The 12,112-nt window shown below is 66.2% G+C and overlaps 2 protein-coding genes across 2 annotated transcripts; one reads left to right on the top strand and one right to left on the bottom strand.

The window, feature by feature from the left end:
- The first annotated feature begins 1,064 nt into the window (after positions 1-1,064).
- On the top strand, positions 1,065-10,018 carry UBA7 (ubiquitin like modifier activating enzyme 7). The gene is given in 25 exon segments (XM_070390966.1): positions 1,065-1,322; positions 1,401-1,569; positions 1,683-1,817; positions 1,891-1,997; positions 2,240-2,330; positions 2,424-2,559; positions 2,763-2,860; positions 2,951-3,097; positions 3,865-4,053; positions 4,197-4,304; positions 4,411-4,491; positions 4,580-4,642; positions 4,644-4,736; positions 4,827-4,992; positions 5,113-5,318; positions 5,422-5,486; positions 5,573-5,711; positions 5,783-5,857; positions 6,017-6,188; positions 6,895-6,977; positions 7,228-7,320; positions 7,410-7,601; positions 9,146-9,238; positions 9,315-9,415; positions 9,796-10,018. Coding segments are annotated over 25 exon segments (3,066 nt in total). The 5' UTR covers positions 1,065-1,266; the 3' UTR covers positions 10,004-10,018.
- Positions 10,019-10,174: 156 nt separating this feature from the next.
- On the bottom strand, positions 10,175-11,883 carry INKA1 (inka box actin regulator 1). The gene is made up of 2 exons (XM_070390965.1): positions 11,699-11,883; positions 10,175-11,009 (listed from the first exon to the last, which is right to left on the bottom strand). Exons 1-2 carry the CDS (start codon positions 11,747-11,749, stop codon positions 10,215-10,217), a joined length of 846 nt encoding a protein of 281 aa, XP_070247066.1. The 5' UTR covers positions 11,750-11,883; the 3' UTR covers positions 10,175-10,214.
- Between the last annotated feature and the right edge of the window lie 229 nt (positions 11,884-12,112).

The raw sequence follows: 12,112 nt of genomic DNA, 5'->3' as shown, positions 1-12,112 counted from the left end.
TTGAGCCTGCAACCGAGGCATATGCTCTTGTCCAAAATCAAACCCGAGACCCTTCGGTCTGTGGGCCGACGCTCTATCCACTGAGCTAAACCAGCCAGGGTTGTATGATTGCTTTTATATGAAATATCCAGAATAGGCAAATCTCTAGAGTCAGAAAGATTGTGTGTTTGTCAAGGGGTTGGGGTGGGTAGTGATGGTGGGGGTGTTCTGCAGGGGGTTGTTGGAAAGCTTTGAGGGGTGGTGCTTGCATAGCACTGTGAATGCACTAAATCTTACTGACCTGACCACTTTGGATGGTTATTTTCATGTTATGTGAATTTTACCTCAATTTAAAAAAAGAATGTATGACAGCACGAGGCTTAGCTATTGTGGGGATTCGTGGGGAGCTGTGGCCCACCCTCCTGAGCAGCGGTCGCCAGCCTTTCGGACCTCACGGACCACCGCTTGGCGACCACTGCTCCAGAGTGCCGGTCCGAGTTCCTAAGAAGACAAATGACACATCCGTGGGTGAAGTTACACAGGACCTTTCTCTACTATTTTTGCAACTTGCTTGAGTGTATAATTATTTCAAAATAAAAGTTTAAAGGAGAAACAAGGACACGTGATCATGCCTGCCCCATGCCTCGCACTCCCAGACTGGCCACCCTCGCTGAGTCCTGGGACTCGCCCCGACTGGCCGCCTAGGGCTGCCACCTGCATCTGCTCTGGACTGGCAGCCGTGGGCCGGGAGGGACCCTTCCTCTCAGAGGCGCTGGCTCGGGCCTCCGGGTCTCTGAGTCCCTGGATGGTGGACAGCCAGCAGGCCGGCCAGTCCCCAGGACAAGGAATTCCATCAGCATTCTGTGGGCAGGAGCCCATTCAGGCAGGCCCTGAGCTCCCGGAGGTTTGGGAGGTTTGGGTCGTCTAGGGACCCTAGGAGCACACTGCATCCAGCCCCTATGGGCCCCCCCACGGCTGCACTTCCTGCTCCGAGACCAGGTGCTCCGCCCACCTTGCCGGTTGCCCAGGGCTGTGCCAGGGCCCCTAGGCTTATCTCTGTCAGGCTAGGCTGCCCAGCACCACCGGGGGCAGGACCAGGAACCAGACCAGCCTCCAGTTTCACTTTCATTTTCGCTTTCCCTGTAATGACAGAGGAGCCGAGGAAAGCTGTGCCCAGCAGGTTCTGGCACTGCCTGAGCCTCAGCACCTGCTGCACAGGCCCCAGCCGGGCACCGGCTTCTCCTGGCACCTGTGGGCAGGGCGGCTGCCGTTGGGCCCGGCCTCGGGATGGATGTCGCCGACACCTCCAAGCTGCTGGATGAGGAGCTGTACTCCCGGCAGCTGTGAGGCCCGAGTGGGGAGGGAGGGGGTGGCCTCTGACCTCTGAGCTCCAGTTCACGGCCCCTCCTTCCCGCCCGCAGGTATGTGCTGGGCTTGCCGGCCATGCAGAGGCTTCAGGAGGGTAAGGTCCTGCTGTCCGGCCTGCAGGGCCTGGGCGCCGAGGTGGCCAAGAACCTGGTCCTGATGGGCGTGGGCAGCCTCACTCTGCACGACCCGCAGCCCACCTGCTGGGCGGACCTGGCTGCCCAGGTGAGGTTCCGGGAAGCCTCCCAGACCGGGCGGGGGTCGGGCTGGGGTCGGGCTGGTGCAGGGTCGGGCCGGAGCGGGTCTCTTGGCTCAGGCTGGACTGGGTTTCTCTCTAGTTCTTCCTCTCGGAGCGGGACTTGGCAAGGGGCAGGGCTGAGGCATCTCAAGAGCGAGTGGCCAAGCTCAACGGAGCCGTGCAGGTCTGCGTCCACACAGGCGACATCACCGAGGACCTGCTGCGGGACTTCCAGGTGCGTCCCACCCGCCCCCGGGCAGCCAGGCGGGGCCCCAGCCCTCACCCCCACTGACCCCGAGGTCCGCCAGGTGGTGGTGCTGACGACCTCTGACCTGGAGGAGCAGCTGGCGGTGGGCCGCTGGTGCCGCAAGCTCGGAGTCTGCTTTCTGGTGGCCGACACCCGGGGCCTGGTGGGGTGAGTGAGGCTGTCCGCCTGGCTGTCTCCCGCCCCCTCTGATTCTGCTCTCCAGGCCCCTCTGTGTCCTCCACCCCAGCCTCCAGACCTGCTCTGGTGACGCCCTCAAACTCCCGCCCAAGCCGCTCCCAGCATCCTTTCCTGATTCCGGCCTCTAGTGTCCCCGGCCTTCACCACCATTGTGGTGGCTAACCATTGAGCCACCCCAGTGACCCCGTGACCTCTGCCACCCTCCACCCCAGGCAGTTGTTCTGTGACTTTGGGGAGGACTTCACGGTTCAAGACCAAACAGAGGAGGAGCCCCTGACAGCTGCCATCCAGCACATCTCCCAGGTGGGCGCTGGGTAGTGGGCGCTGGGTGGGCGGAGGGGTGCCAGGCCCGCGGGACGCAGGTCCAGGCACCTCTGAGCTGTGCCCTCTCCCCAGGGCTCCCCGGGCGTTCTCACTCTGAGAAACGCGGCCAAGGCCCACTACTTCCGCCAGGTGGGCTCGGTGACTTTCTCGGGGATCGAGGGCATGAGCGAGCTCAACGGCTGTGCCCCCCGGCCCATCCGCGTGCAGGGTAAGCCGACCCCACTCCAGGTCCAGGCTGAGCGCCCACGCGCCCCTTGGGGATGGACACAGCCTGGTCCTCGGGGATAGGTCCTCCCTCTGCCTTCCTCAGGCTGGGGTGACGTCAAGGGCATGGATGCAAGATAGGATGGGGGTGTGGGGAGGGACTCAGGTTCAGGGGTCACACTCACCAGGCTGGATATCCATCCCCAGAGGACGGGACCTTGGAGATTGGGGACACAGCAACTTTCTCCTGTTACGTCCGCGGCGGAGCTGTCACTGAGGTCAAGAGACCCACGACTGTGAGCCATGTGAGTGAGGACATCTGAAGTCGGGGAGCTTGGGAGGCTCCAGGGGCTCCCAGGGTTCTGGGCCTGACCCCGAGCCTCGTGCCCCTGTAGGCACCCCTGGACGCAGCCCTGCTGCAGCCCCGCGTGGTGGCCCAGAGTCCCCAGGAAGCTCGCCGCGCCCGCTGCCTGCACCAGGCCTTCCGTGCGCTGCACAGGTTCCGGCAGCTCAGAGCCCGCCCGCCCCGGCCCTGGGATCCGGTCAGTGGCCCCCGGTGCGCCTCCCCCAGCCTCCGTCTCATTGGAATCTGGTCTCCAGATCCAAGCTGGAATTTCAGAGGCATTTTCCCACTCAGATAAAGGAGAGTGTGGCTCAGTGGTTGGGCGTCGACCTATAACCAAGAGGTCACAGTTCAATTCCCCATCAGGGCGCATGCCCAGATTGTGGGCTTGATTCCCAGGGTGGGGCGTAGGAGGCAGCCGATCAATGATTCTTATCATTGATGTTTCTGTCTCTCTCTTCCTCTCTGAAATCAATTAAAATATATATATATTTCTAAATATATTTTTATTGATTTCAGAGAAGAAGGGAGAGGGGGAGAGAGAGAGAAACATCAGTGATGCTAGAGAATCATTGATTGGCTGCCTCCTGCACGCCCCCTATCAAGAATCGAGCCTGAAACCTGGGCATGTGCCCTTGACTGGAATTGAACCCAGGACCCTTCAGTTCACAGGCCGACATTCTAACCACTGAGCAAACCAGCCAGGGCAAAATATATAAAAATACATAAATAAATAAAGGCGAGCCTGGGTCCCGCTCCCTCCGATCAGGCTGGGTGCTCCAGGGCCGTGGGTTGGCGCCGGGCGTCCTCTCTTGAGGCTGCACAGCCTGGCACCGCACCCTGTCTGCCCTCCCACTCGGGCTCCGGCTTCCTTTTCTGGGGAACAGGGTGGTGGCTGCCTGAGGGTCTGAGTGGGGAGTGGGGCTCAGGCCATGGCTGCTGTGCCCACTGAGCGCTCCCCCTCAGGCCGATGCAGAGGAGGTGGTAAGCCTGGCCCAGGCCCTGGAACCCCTGAGGGCGGCAGAGGGAGAGGGAGAGCCGTGGGAGGAGCCGCTGGATGAAGCGCTGGTGCGGACCGTTGCCCTGAGCAGTGCCGGTGTCTTGAGCCCCATGGCAGCCATGCTGGGCGCAGTGGCCGCCCAGGAGGTGCTGAAGGTGGGTGCGGGCCCAGGCAGAGGGAACTGGGAGGGACGCAGAGGTCACTGTGGGTGCCAGTGGGTGCCCCACAGCCTGGGTGCAGCCCCCGCCCGGATCCGAGGGCTTCAGCGGTGGCCAGCGCCCTGACGTGCGGCCTCCAGGCTCTCTCCAGGAAGTTCCTGCCCCTGGACCAGTGGCTGTATTTTGATGCCCTCGACTGCCTCCCGGAAGATGGGGCGCTCCTTCCCAGCCCTGAGGCCTGCGCACCGGTGAGAGCCCCATGGGGTCCACGCCCTATCAAACTCGGGCCCCGAGGTTCTGACCTGGGCAGCCCCTTGCGAGAGGGCCAGCACTGACCTGGGCCGTGTCCTCTAGAGAGGCTGCCGCTACGACGGGCAGATCGCGGTGTTTGGGGCTGGTTTTCAGGAGCAGCTGAGCTACCAGCATTACCTCCTGGTGAGCTGTGTGAGGGGGGGGGGGGGGGGGGGGAGGGGGGAGGGGGGAGGGGGGCCCACCCTCTGGCTAAGGCCCTTCCTGCCGGCAGGTGGGTGCTGGTGCTATTGGCTGTGAGCTGCTCAAAGGCTTCGCCCTCATGGGCCTGGGGGCTGGGGCCGGCGGGGGGCGTGACGGTGGCCGACATGGACCACGTGGAGCGCTCCAACCTCAGCCGGCAATTCCTCTTCAGAGCCCACGACGTTGGGGTGAGTGCCTGCCCCTCCCAGCACCCCTTGTCTCCAACTGTCCTCCATGGTGTCCCCTCCTCCCCCCAGCGTCCTCTGCTTTCCTCTCAGAGGCCCAAGGCAGAGGCGGCTGCGGAGGCCGCTCACCGCCTGAACCCAGACCTGCAGGTGACCCCGCTCACCCACGCTCTGGATCCCACGACAGAGCGCCTCTACGGGGACAGCTTCTTCTCCCGCGTGGACGGCGTGGCGGCCGCCCTGGACAGTTTCCAGGCCCGTGAGTGCTTGACCTGGGAACTCAGCACCCGCGCCCCCCCCCCAACCCTCCCACCCCCACCCCCCACCCCCACCCCTGCAAGGCCGTGCCAGCCCCGCCCCTGACCCTCTGCTCCCCCAGGGCGCTATGTGGCTGCTCGCTGCGCCCACTACCTGAAGCCGCTGCTGGAGGCGGGCACACAGGGCACCCGGGGCAGCGCCTCCGTGTTTGTGCCCCACGTGACCGAGGGCTACAGGGCTCCGGCCTCCACTGCTGCCCCCGGGGACGCCCCCTACCCTGTCTGCACCGTGAGGCACTTCCCCAGCACTGTGGGGCACACCGTGCAGGTGGGGAGCAACCCCCAGACCCCGTCCCGCGCTCAGTCCTGCAGGCTGCTCCCCGCCTGACCCTCCTGCTTCTGTCTCCCCCCCCCCCCCCCCCCCCCCGCAGTGGGCCCGGGAGGAGTTCGAGTCGCTCTTCTGCTTGTCTGCCGAGACCATCAACTGCCACCAGCCGTAAGGCCTCTGCCAGGGGAGGGGGGGAGTCCAGGGCCCCAGCTCCAGGGCTTCAGGCTTCGCCTCAGACGCCCCCCTCTCCGCAGGGCCCCGCTGCAGACGGTGGGTGTCCTGAGACACCGTCCACGGAGCTGGCAGGACTGCGTGGTGTGGGCCCTCGGCCACTGGCAGCTGTGCTTCGGCTACGGCATCATGCAGCTGCTCAGGCACCACCCCCCTGACAAAGTGGGTGCCGGGGGCCCGGAGGCTGCAGGCGCAGAGGGACCGCCTGAGCCCAGCAGCCTCCCTCTCCTCAGGTGCTTAAGGATGGAACGCCTTTCTGGTCGGGTCCCAGGCAGTGTCCTCAGCCCTTGGAGTTCGATGCCAGTCAAGTGAGTGGGCCCCTCTGCCTCCTGGACAGGTGCTGGCAGGGCGTGTTGGGCACCCGTGGGTGCCCACGGGGCAGGCAGAGGCAGGCACTCAAACACACCCACCAGTGGGCGGGACCACACACGCGCACCCACGCGTGCTCGCTCTTGCTCTGACTGCAGGACACGCACCGCCTCTACGTGCTGGCGGCGGCCAATCTGTACGCTCAGATGCACGGGCTGCCGGGCTCACGGGACCCGTCTGCGCTCAGGGAAATGCTGGAGCTGCTGCCGCGGCCTGACCCCCAGCGCCTGGAGCCGATCCTTTCCGGTGACCTGGCTTCCCCTGAGCTGGGTGAGGTCCCGGCCCTGCCCACCCCCGAGCTGCCGCCCAAAGGCTTGGTGCTGCCCTCAGTGTAGAGGAAAGACGGGGCCTGCAGCCTCGGGCCCCTCCGCAGGCCCCTCCCTGCCGCCTTCCCCACCCCCACCCTGACCCCATTCCCTTGGCAGGTTTTGTTTTGTTTAGGAAGGGAGAGGGAGAGAGAGACAGAAACCTCACTGATGAGGAAGCGCTGATCAGCTGCCTCCTGCACGCCCCCTGCACGTGCCCTGATAGGGAATCGAACCGTGACCTCCTAGTTCACAGGTCGCGCTCAACCACTGAGCCACATTGGCCAGGCCACTTGGCAGGTTTTTAAGCAAAAAAAGCACAAACCATTGGGCTCTGAGGAGAACTTATCTATGGCCCTAGGTTAGAACAGGGTCATACAGCACACGCATGCATGCAGACACACACATGCGTGCAGACACACATGCGTGCACACATGCATACAGACACACACATGCATGCAGACACACACATGCTTGCAGACACACGTGCATGCACACACGCATACACACACACGGGGACACACACACACACACACACACGGACACACGGGGTGGAGAGGAGACGGCAGCGTCAGTCAGAGGTCTTCCCGAAAGGGACCAAGAAGGGGCCCGGCTCCGGGCAGAGTGCAGGAGGCAGGAGACAGACCAAGGACTGTCCCTCCTCCCGACAGACCCCCAGCAGGAGACGCGGCTGCAGGAAGCCCTGCAAGACTGGAGCGAGGGCTCCCCCCTGGAGCCGCTGAGGTTTGAGAAGGTGGGAGCCCGAGGCCGGAGAGGGTGAGGCTGGGAGGCGGCTGGGGAGGGTCAGGGGCTGAGAAGGCGGCGCTGGGGCCCCTTGGCCCGAGTCCTCTCAGCGGGACCAGGGACAGCTCCCCTTCCCCTCCCTGCTGAGGGGAGAGGTGAGCATCATGGACAGAACTGGGGGGCGGATGGACGCAGCCGCACACGGTCGCCACGGTGAGGGGCATGGCAGTGTTCACGCTTCTGTGACCTGAACCTCCCAGGACGATGACAGCAACTTCCACGTGGACTTTGTGACGGCGGCAGCAAGCCTGCGGGCTCAGAACTATGGGATCCCGGCGGCCACCCGCGCCCAGGTAACCCTGCCTGCCGGCCCCCAGTGTGGAGGCAGGGGCCCAACCCCGGGCCCGCACCCGTCCCAAACCCAGTCTCCTGTTGTTGGCAGAGCAAGCGGATCGTGGGCCAGATCATCCCAGCCATTGCCACCACCACAGCGGCTGTGGCGGGCCTGCTGGGCCTGGAGCTCTTTAAGGTGGTGGGCGGCCCCCGGCCCCGCAGTGCCTTCCGCCACAGCTACCTGCGCCTGGCCGAGAACTCCTACAGCCGCTACGTGCCCCGTGGCCCCACCGTCCAGACGGTGAGCCCTGACACCCCGCCCACTCCAAGCCTGGGCTTTCCCTGCGCCTACCCAAAGGCCCCCTCAGCCTCCTGGCCTGCACCAAGACCCGGATTCTTAAGACGCCCTCAGCCCCCTTCCCGCTGCTGGGAAGCCAGACTGGGACCTGTCAGACACAGGAAGTAGCCATCAGCCACCCCCACCGCCCAGCACTCCGCTGCCCTGGGTCTGGGGGAGCTGCAGCTTTAACTCATTAGTGAGCCAGACAGGCCCAGCTCCCTCCTTCCCAGGAGTGCCCCTGAGGGGGAGGGGCGGGGCGGGGGACTAGGGCCCTAGCCCCAAGCAGAGCTAATGTCAGACTCCGCTGCACGGCCTCCGCCTGCATGGCGTGGGGACCCTGCCCTGCCCCGTCCACACCGAGTTAAAGGGCACTGAGCTCCTGGCGTCACGGGGGTGGGGTCCGCAGCCCTGGGATGTGTGTGTCCGTGGCACAGGCTGTGGCCGGGTTGTGTGGGCATGGAGGGAGCGTGCTTGCACATCTGTGTGCCAGATGGGAGGGCAGGCTCTTCTTCGATGTGGGCTCTCACGGGCTGCGTGTGAGCACACGTGTGGGTGTCCCTGGCTGATGTGCATATGTTCCTTTGAGAGCAGGGCTGCGAGGGGCCCTGGCTGTGTGCCCAGCTCTGCAGTTAGCTTTTCCTTGGGGCACAGAAGAGGGGGTGGAGAGAACGTCCTCGCCAGCGGAGAAGGCAGAGGTCATGGGCCAGCACTGGGCTTTGGCTAAGTGTCCCCGGGGTCCCTCAGGGCACAGCATACAGAGTGGCTTTGTGAGGGGCCCTGCCTCCGTTAGCACACAGGCCGCCTTTGTCCATGGTGGAGGGGGAGAGGGGAGGATCCCCCCATCTCACCTCTGGTCTTGTCTCCGCTTGACCCCACTATATTTCCTGGGGGGGTTGGCAGGATCTGATGCCCGGGTCCCTGGCTGCCTGCCACCCTCTGCCCTCAGCTCTGGGCACTAGACCCCCGAGACTCTTGAAACGGGGAAGAAGGGGCAGGAAGAGGAGGCCTCTGTGGACTGTCCCTGCAGGGTCTCCAGGCCAGTGGGGTCCCAGGAGACACTATGCCCCTTGTCCCTTTGTGCCCATGAGCAGCCCAAAGCCCTGGCAGTGCAGGATGAGGGGGGACAGGCTGTACACCCCCTTTCCCAGCTCCCAGGCTTGCATTTGAGGAATAAGCGGCTTCATTGGAGACTCCAGCCCAGGCCCGGCTCCCACTTCCTCAGGAAGCACCGCCCTCCCCCTCCTACACAGCCAGCCTGTGAGGGAGGCTGTTTCCCCGTGTGGGGGCCCCATGGCCGTTTCCTGTGCCGGCCCCAGCATGGGCTGGGGTGGCGCTGAGCCTCTGGGCCCAGAGCCCACCGCCCACCCCCACCCCTGGCTGCTGCTTCCTTGCTTCCTGCCTCCAGCCAGCGCTCCTCTAGGGAAGGCTATGGGCTGCGGGAGCTGGGGCGGGAGAGGGCGTTTGTGGGAAGCTCCTCACTCCCACCCCTGTCCTCCCCCCCCCAGTTCCACCACCTGACCTGGACCTGCTGGGACCGCCTGAAGGTGCCCGCTGGGCAGCCCGAGAGGACCCTCCAGTCACTCCTGGCCCATCTCCAGGTGTGCCTTCCCTTCCCTGCCCCCGCCCGGCCGCCCGGCCGCCCGGCCCAGCGGCACCTGACCCGTCTCTCTCTAGGAGCAACATAGGCTGCGGGTGAACATGCTGCTGCTGGGCAAGGCCCTGCTCTACTCGGCGGGATGGTCGCCTGAAAAGCAGGCCCAGCGCCTGGGCCTCAGGTGAGCCCACGCCTGGCTCCGCTCTGTCCCTGGAGGTTGGAGGTGGGGGACTCGAGGCCTCTCCTCCCTGCCCCATCTGGGCCCCTCACACCTACATGACGCTTTCTTTTGCCAAATGGAGTCAGCAAACGGGCTGGGGGCGGGGTGGGGCAGAGCCCGCAGAGGGGCCTCCAGGAGGGCCTGCTTGGCGGCCCCTTCAGAGCCCACTCCCCAGGGACAGGCGTTTCCTGCCTCCCGCTGCCCCGCCAGCCGCTCCGAAAATAGTTGCAGATGTTTCCTGTCTTGAGTTGCTGCTGCTCCTGGCTGGGCTCCTTCTGGCCCTAGTCCACGGTCACTCTCTGCAGCCACTGCTCAACGACCCAATCTCCCCCGCCCCCCAGGGTGACAGAGCTGGCACAGCAGGTGACAGGCCGGCGGGTGCCTGAGCCTGGGCAGTGCGTGCTGGCCCTGGAGCTCGGCTGTGAGGGCGAGGAGGACGGCACTGCTTTCCCGCCCCTACACTACGAGCTGGGACCCGAGCTGGGACCCGGCAGCAGCCACTCCACCCCATCAGGCCCTGCGCGGGGGCCCACAGTAGGTGCTCAATAAACGCTGCTGAAGGAAGTCGCAAACGCAGAGGCTGGTGACGGAGCCTGGGCATGGGTGTGACCAGGGCGCACAGGGACCCCTGGAGGGGGAGGCTCTTTAGACTCGCCTGCCCCGGCTGTGCCTTGAGGGCTGGGGCCTCCTCCCAGACACTCACTGTGGAATCAAGGACAGTCCAGAGCAAGGTCTTTATTGTCCGGGGCTGGGGGCAGGGTCAGAGGTAGCTGATGACGTCGGTACAGATGATGGGCTGGCGGCTGCGGCAGCTCATGAGGGCGGCGAAGCGGGAGGTGTCCGTGGGCAGCTCGGGCTCGGCTCGAGGGGGGCACGACAGGCGCTTTCCCGCCATGGCTGCCCGGCGGGCCCTGGCCAGCTGGCGCCGCAGCTGCTCTGAGAGGCCCAGCAAGAACTGGGGGGGCCGAGCGCGGGCACGGGGTGCCCCCACGCGGTCCCCCTCGCCTGCCGCCTCGGGCAGCTCCATCCAGTTGTGCACGAGGTCAGCGAAGCAGTTGTCCCCCAGCACCAGGGGCTGGCGGCTCCGGCCTCTGCTCAGCAGGGCCGCTGTCCAGTCCTCAGCCTCCAGGCCCTGCCAGTGCTCCAGGCAGGCATCTGGCGTGGACTTGGGCCGTGGCCGGTGGGCAGGTGGCGCCCTGGCCATGGGGGCCCCGCTGGGCAGGGGGAGGCCGCTGGCGGAGAGGCGCTGCCTGTGGGGGCGCCACGCTGGGGGTGCAGGGTGCCGGAGGGCAGGCGGCTCTTCCTCTCGCCAGGTGCTGCCTGACACCTCGGAGAAGCCCGAGTCCCAGTCCAAGGTGGGCTCCCGAGGGCCCTCCCAGGCCACACGGCTGTCCCCTGCCACCACACCTTCCTCCTCTTCTTCCTCCACACAGCAGACCGAGTCCTCTTCCACGGTGTCGGAGGCCCTGAGCCGGTGGTGGACCCCGGGGCCGGGTTTGGGGGGTGGCGGAAGGGGGCCAGGCATTGGGGGTGAGCCCGTGTCCTGGCCACACGGCTGAGGAGGAAGAGAAGGCAGAAGTTGGAGGGGCAGCGCTTGCCACCCCTCCCCGTCTGGCCAGGCCAATCCCAGAACAGAGGGCCGGGGAGGCCTCCGGGGAGCACAGGGCACCGGGCGCTGGCACACAAGCTCCGGCTCCCAGGAGCGGCCTGGTGGCAGTCTGCAGGCTGCGGCACGCAGAGCTGGGCAAGTCAGCACCCGCCACCCACCGGGCGGGAGGCAGGGTTGCGGGGCAGGAATCGGGAAGTAGGTCCTGCTCAGGGCTGGGGGTTGGGGTGGAGCATCCCGGGCATTTGAGGGATCAGCCCCCCAAAGCCCACAGAGCACTCCCAGGTGGGGGTAGAGGGAGGAGGTGCAGGCAAACCTGGGAAGGGGCGTCCATAGCACCCACAGCGCCTCTTGGTCCGTCAAGCCCCAGTTCCATCCCAAAGGAAGCGTCTGTCCCCACCTCCCCAGCCCCCTCCGCGGCCCGCAGCACGGCCAGCTGGGCGGCTGTTACTTGATGCCCAGCGCAGCTCCCAACCGTCCGAAACCCGACGCGGGCCATCTGGGCCACCCGGGCCGCTCCGCCCCCATCCCGCTTGGGATGGGCACTCGGAGCGGGCCCCCCACCCGGCTGTCGTTCGGGCCGACAAGCCGCGCACCCCGCACGCGTCCCCAAGAGTCACACCGCATCCGAGCCTCACCAGTTCCCCGCGGAGCTGGCCCAGGAAGCTGTCAAGCCGAGCGCTGTGCATCCCGCGCCGGAGCCCCCGCCAGGCGCGCCGGGTCCCCTGCGAACTCCAGCGGGAGCGGCCGTGGGGGGCGCGGGCCAGCGGCGCCCTCGCCTCTGCCCAGCGCCGCCGCTCCTCGCTCCCGCCGCCGCCGCCGCCGGCGCTGCCCCAACATCTGGCGGCCTCGCCCCACCCCTGGCGCCGCAGCCAATGGGCCGGGGCGGGGCTGGAGTGGCCCCGCCCCCAGGGCCGGCCGGGCGGGTGAGCGCCACGCCCCCTGCCCGCTCGGCTCGGGCTCCGTGGAGGGCGGGGTCGGGCCGGGACTCCCCGACGCCCCGGGCGGCTGAGCTCACTCTGACTCGCTGCGTGACCCAGAACGAGCGGCTC

The sequence above is a fragment of the Myotis yumanensis genome, unplaced genomic scaffold (assembly GCF_028538775.1).
Source record: "Myotis yumanensis isolate MYYU_CA2020_CCGP unplaced genomic scaffold, mMyoYum1.0.hap1 SCAF_14, whole genome shotgun sequence".
In the NCBI taxonomy this organism is placed as follows: Eukaryota; Metazoa; Chordata; class Mammalia; order Chiroptera; family Vespertilionidae; genus Myotis; species Myotis yumanensis.
The sequence above is the reverse complement of the archived record's forward strand: the minus strand, read 5'-3'. Positions and strand labels throughout refer to the sequence as shown.

What these genes read in the sequence shown, in the direction of transcription:
- INKA1 (XM_070390965.1), bottom strand. Translation starts at nt 11,749, where the DNA reads ATGCACAGCGCTCGGCTTGACAGCTTCCTGGGCCAGCTCCGCGGGGAA. An exon ending in GCCAGCTCCGCGGGGAACTG is followed by an intron (nt 11,010 to 11,698) that starts GTGAGGCTCGGA and finishes CTTCCTCCTCAG; the next exon opens with CCGTGTGGCCAGGACACGGG.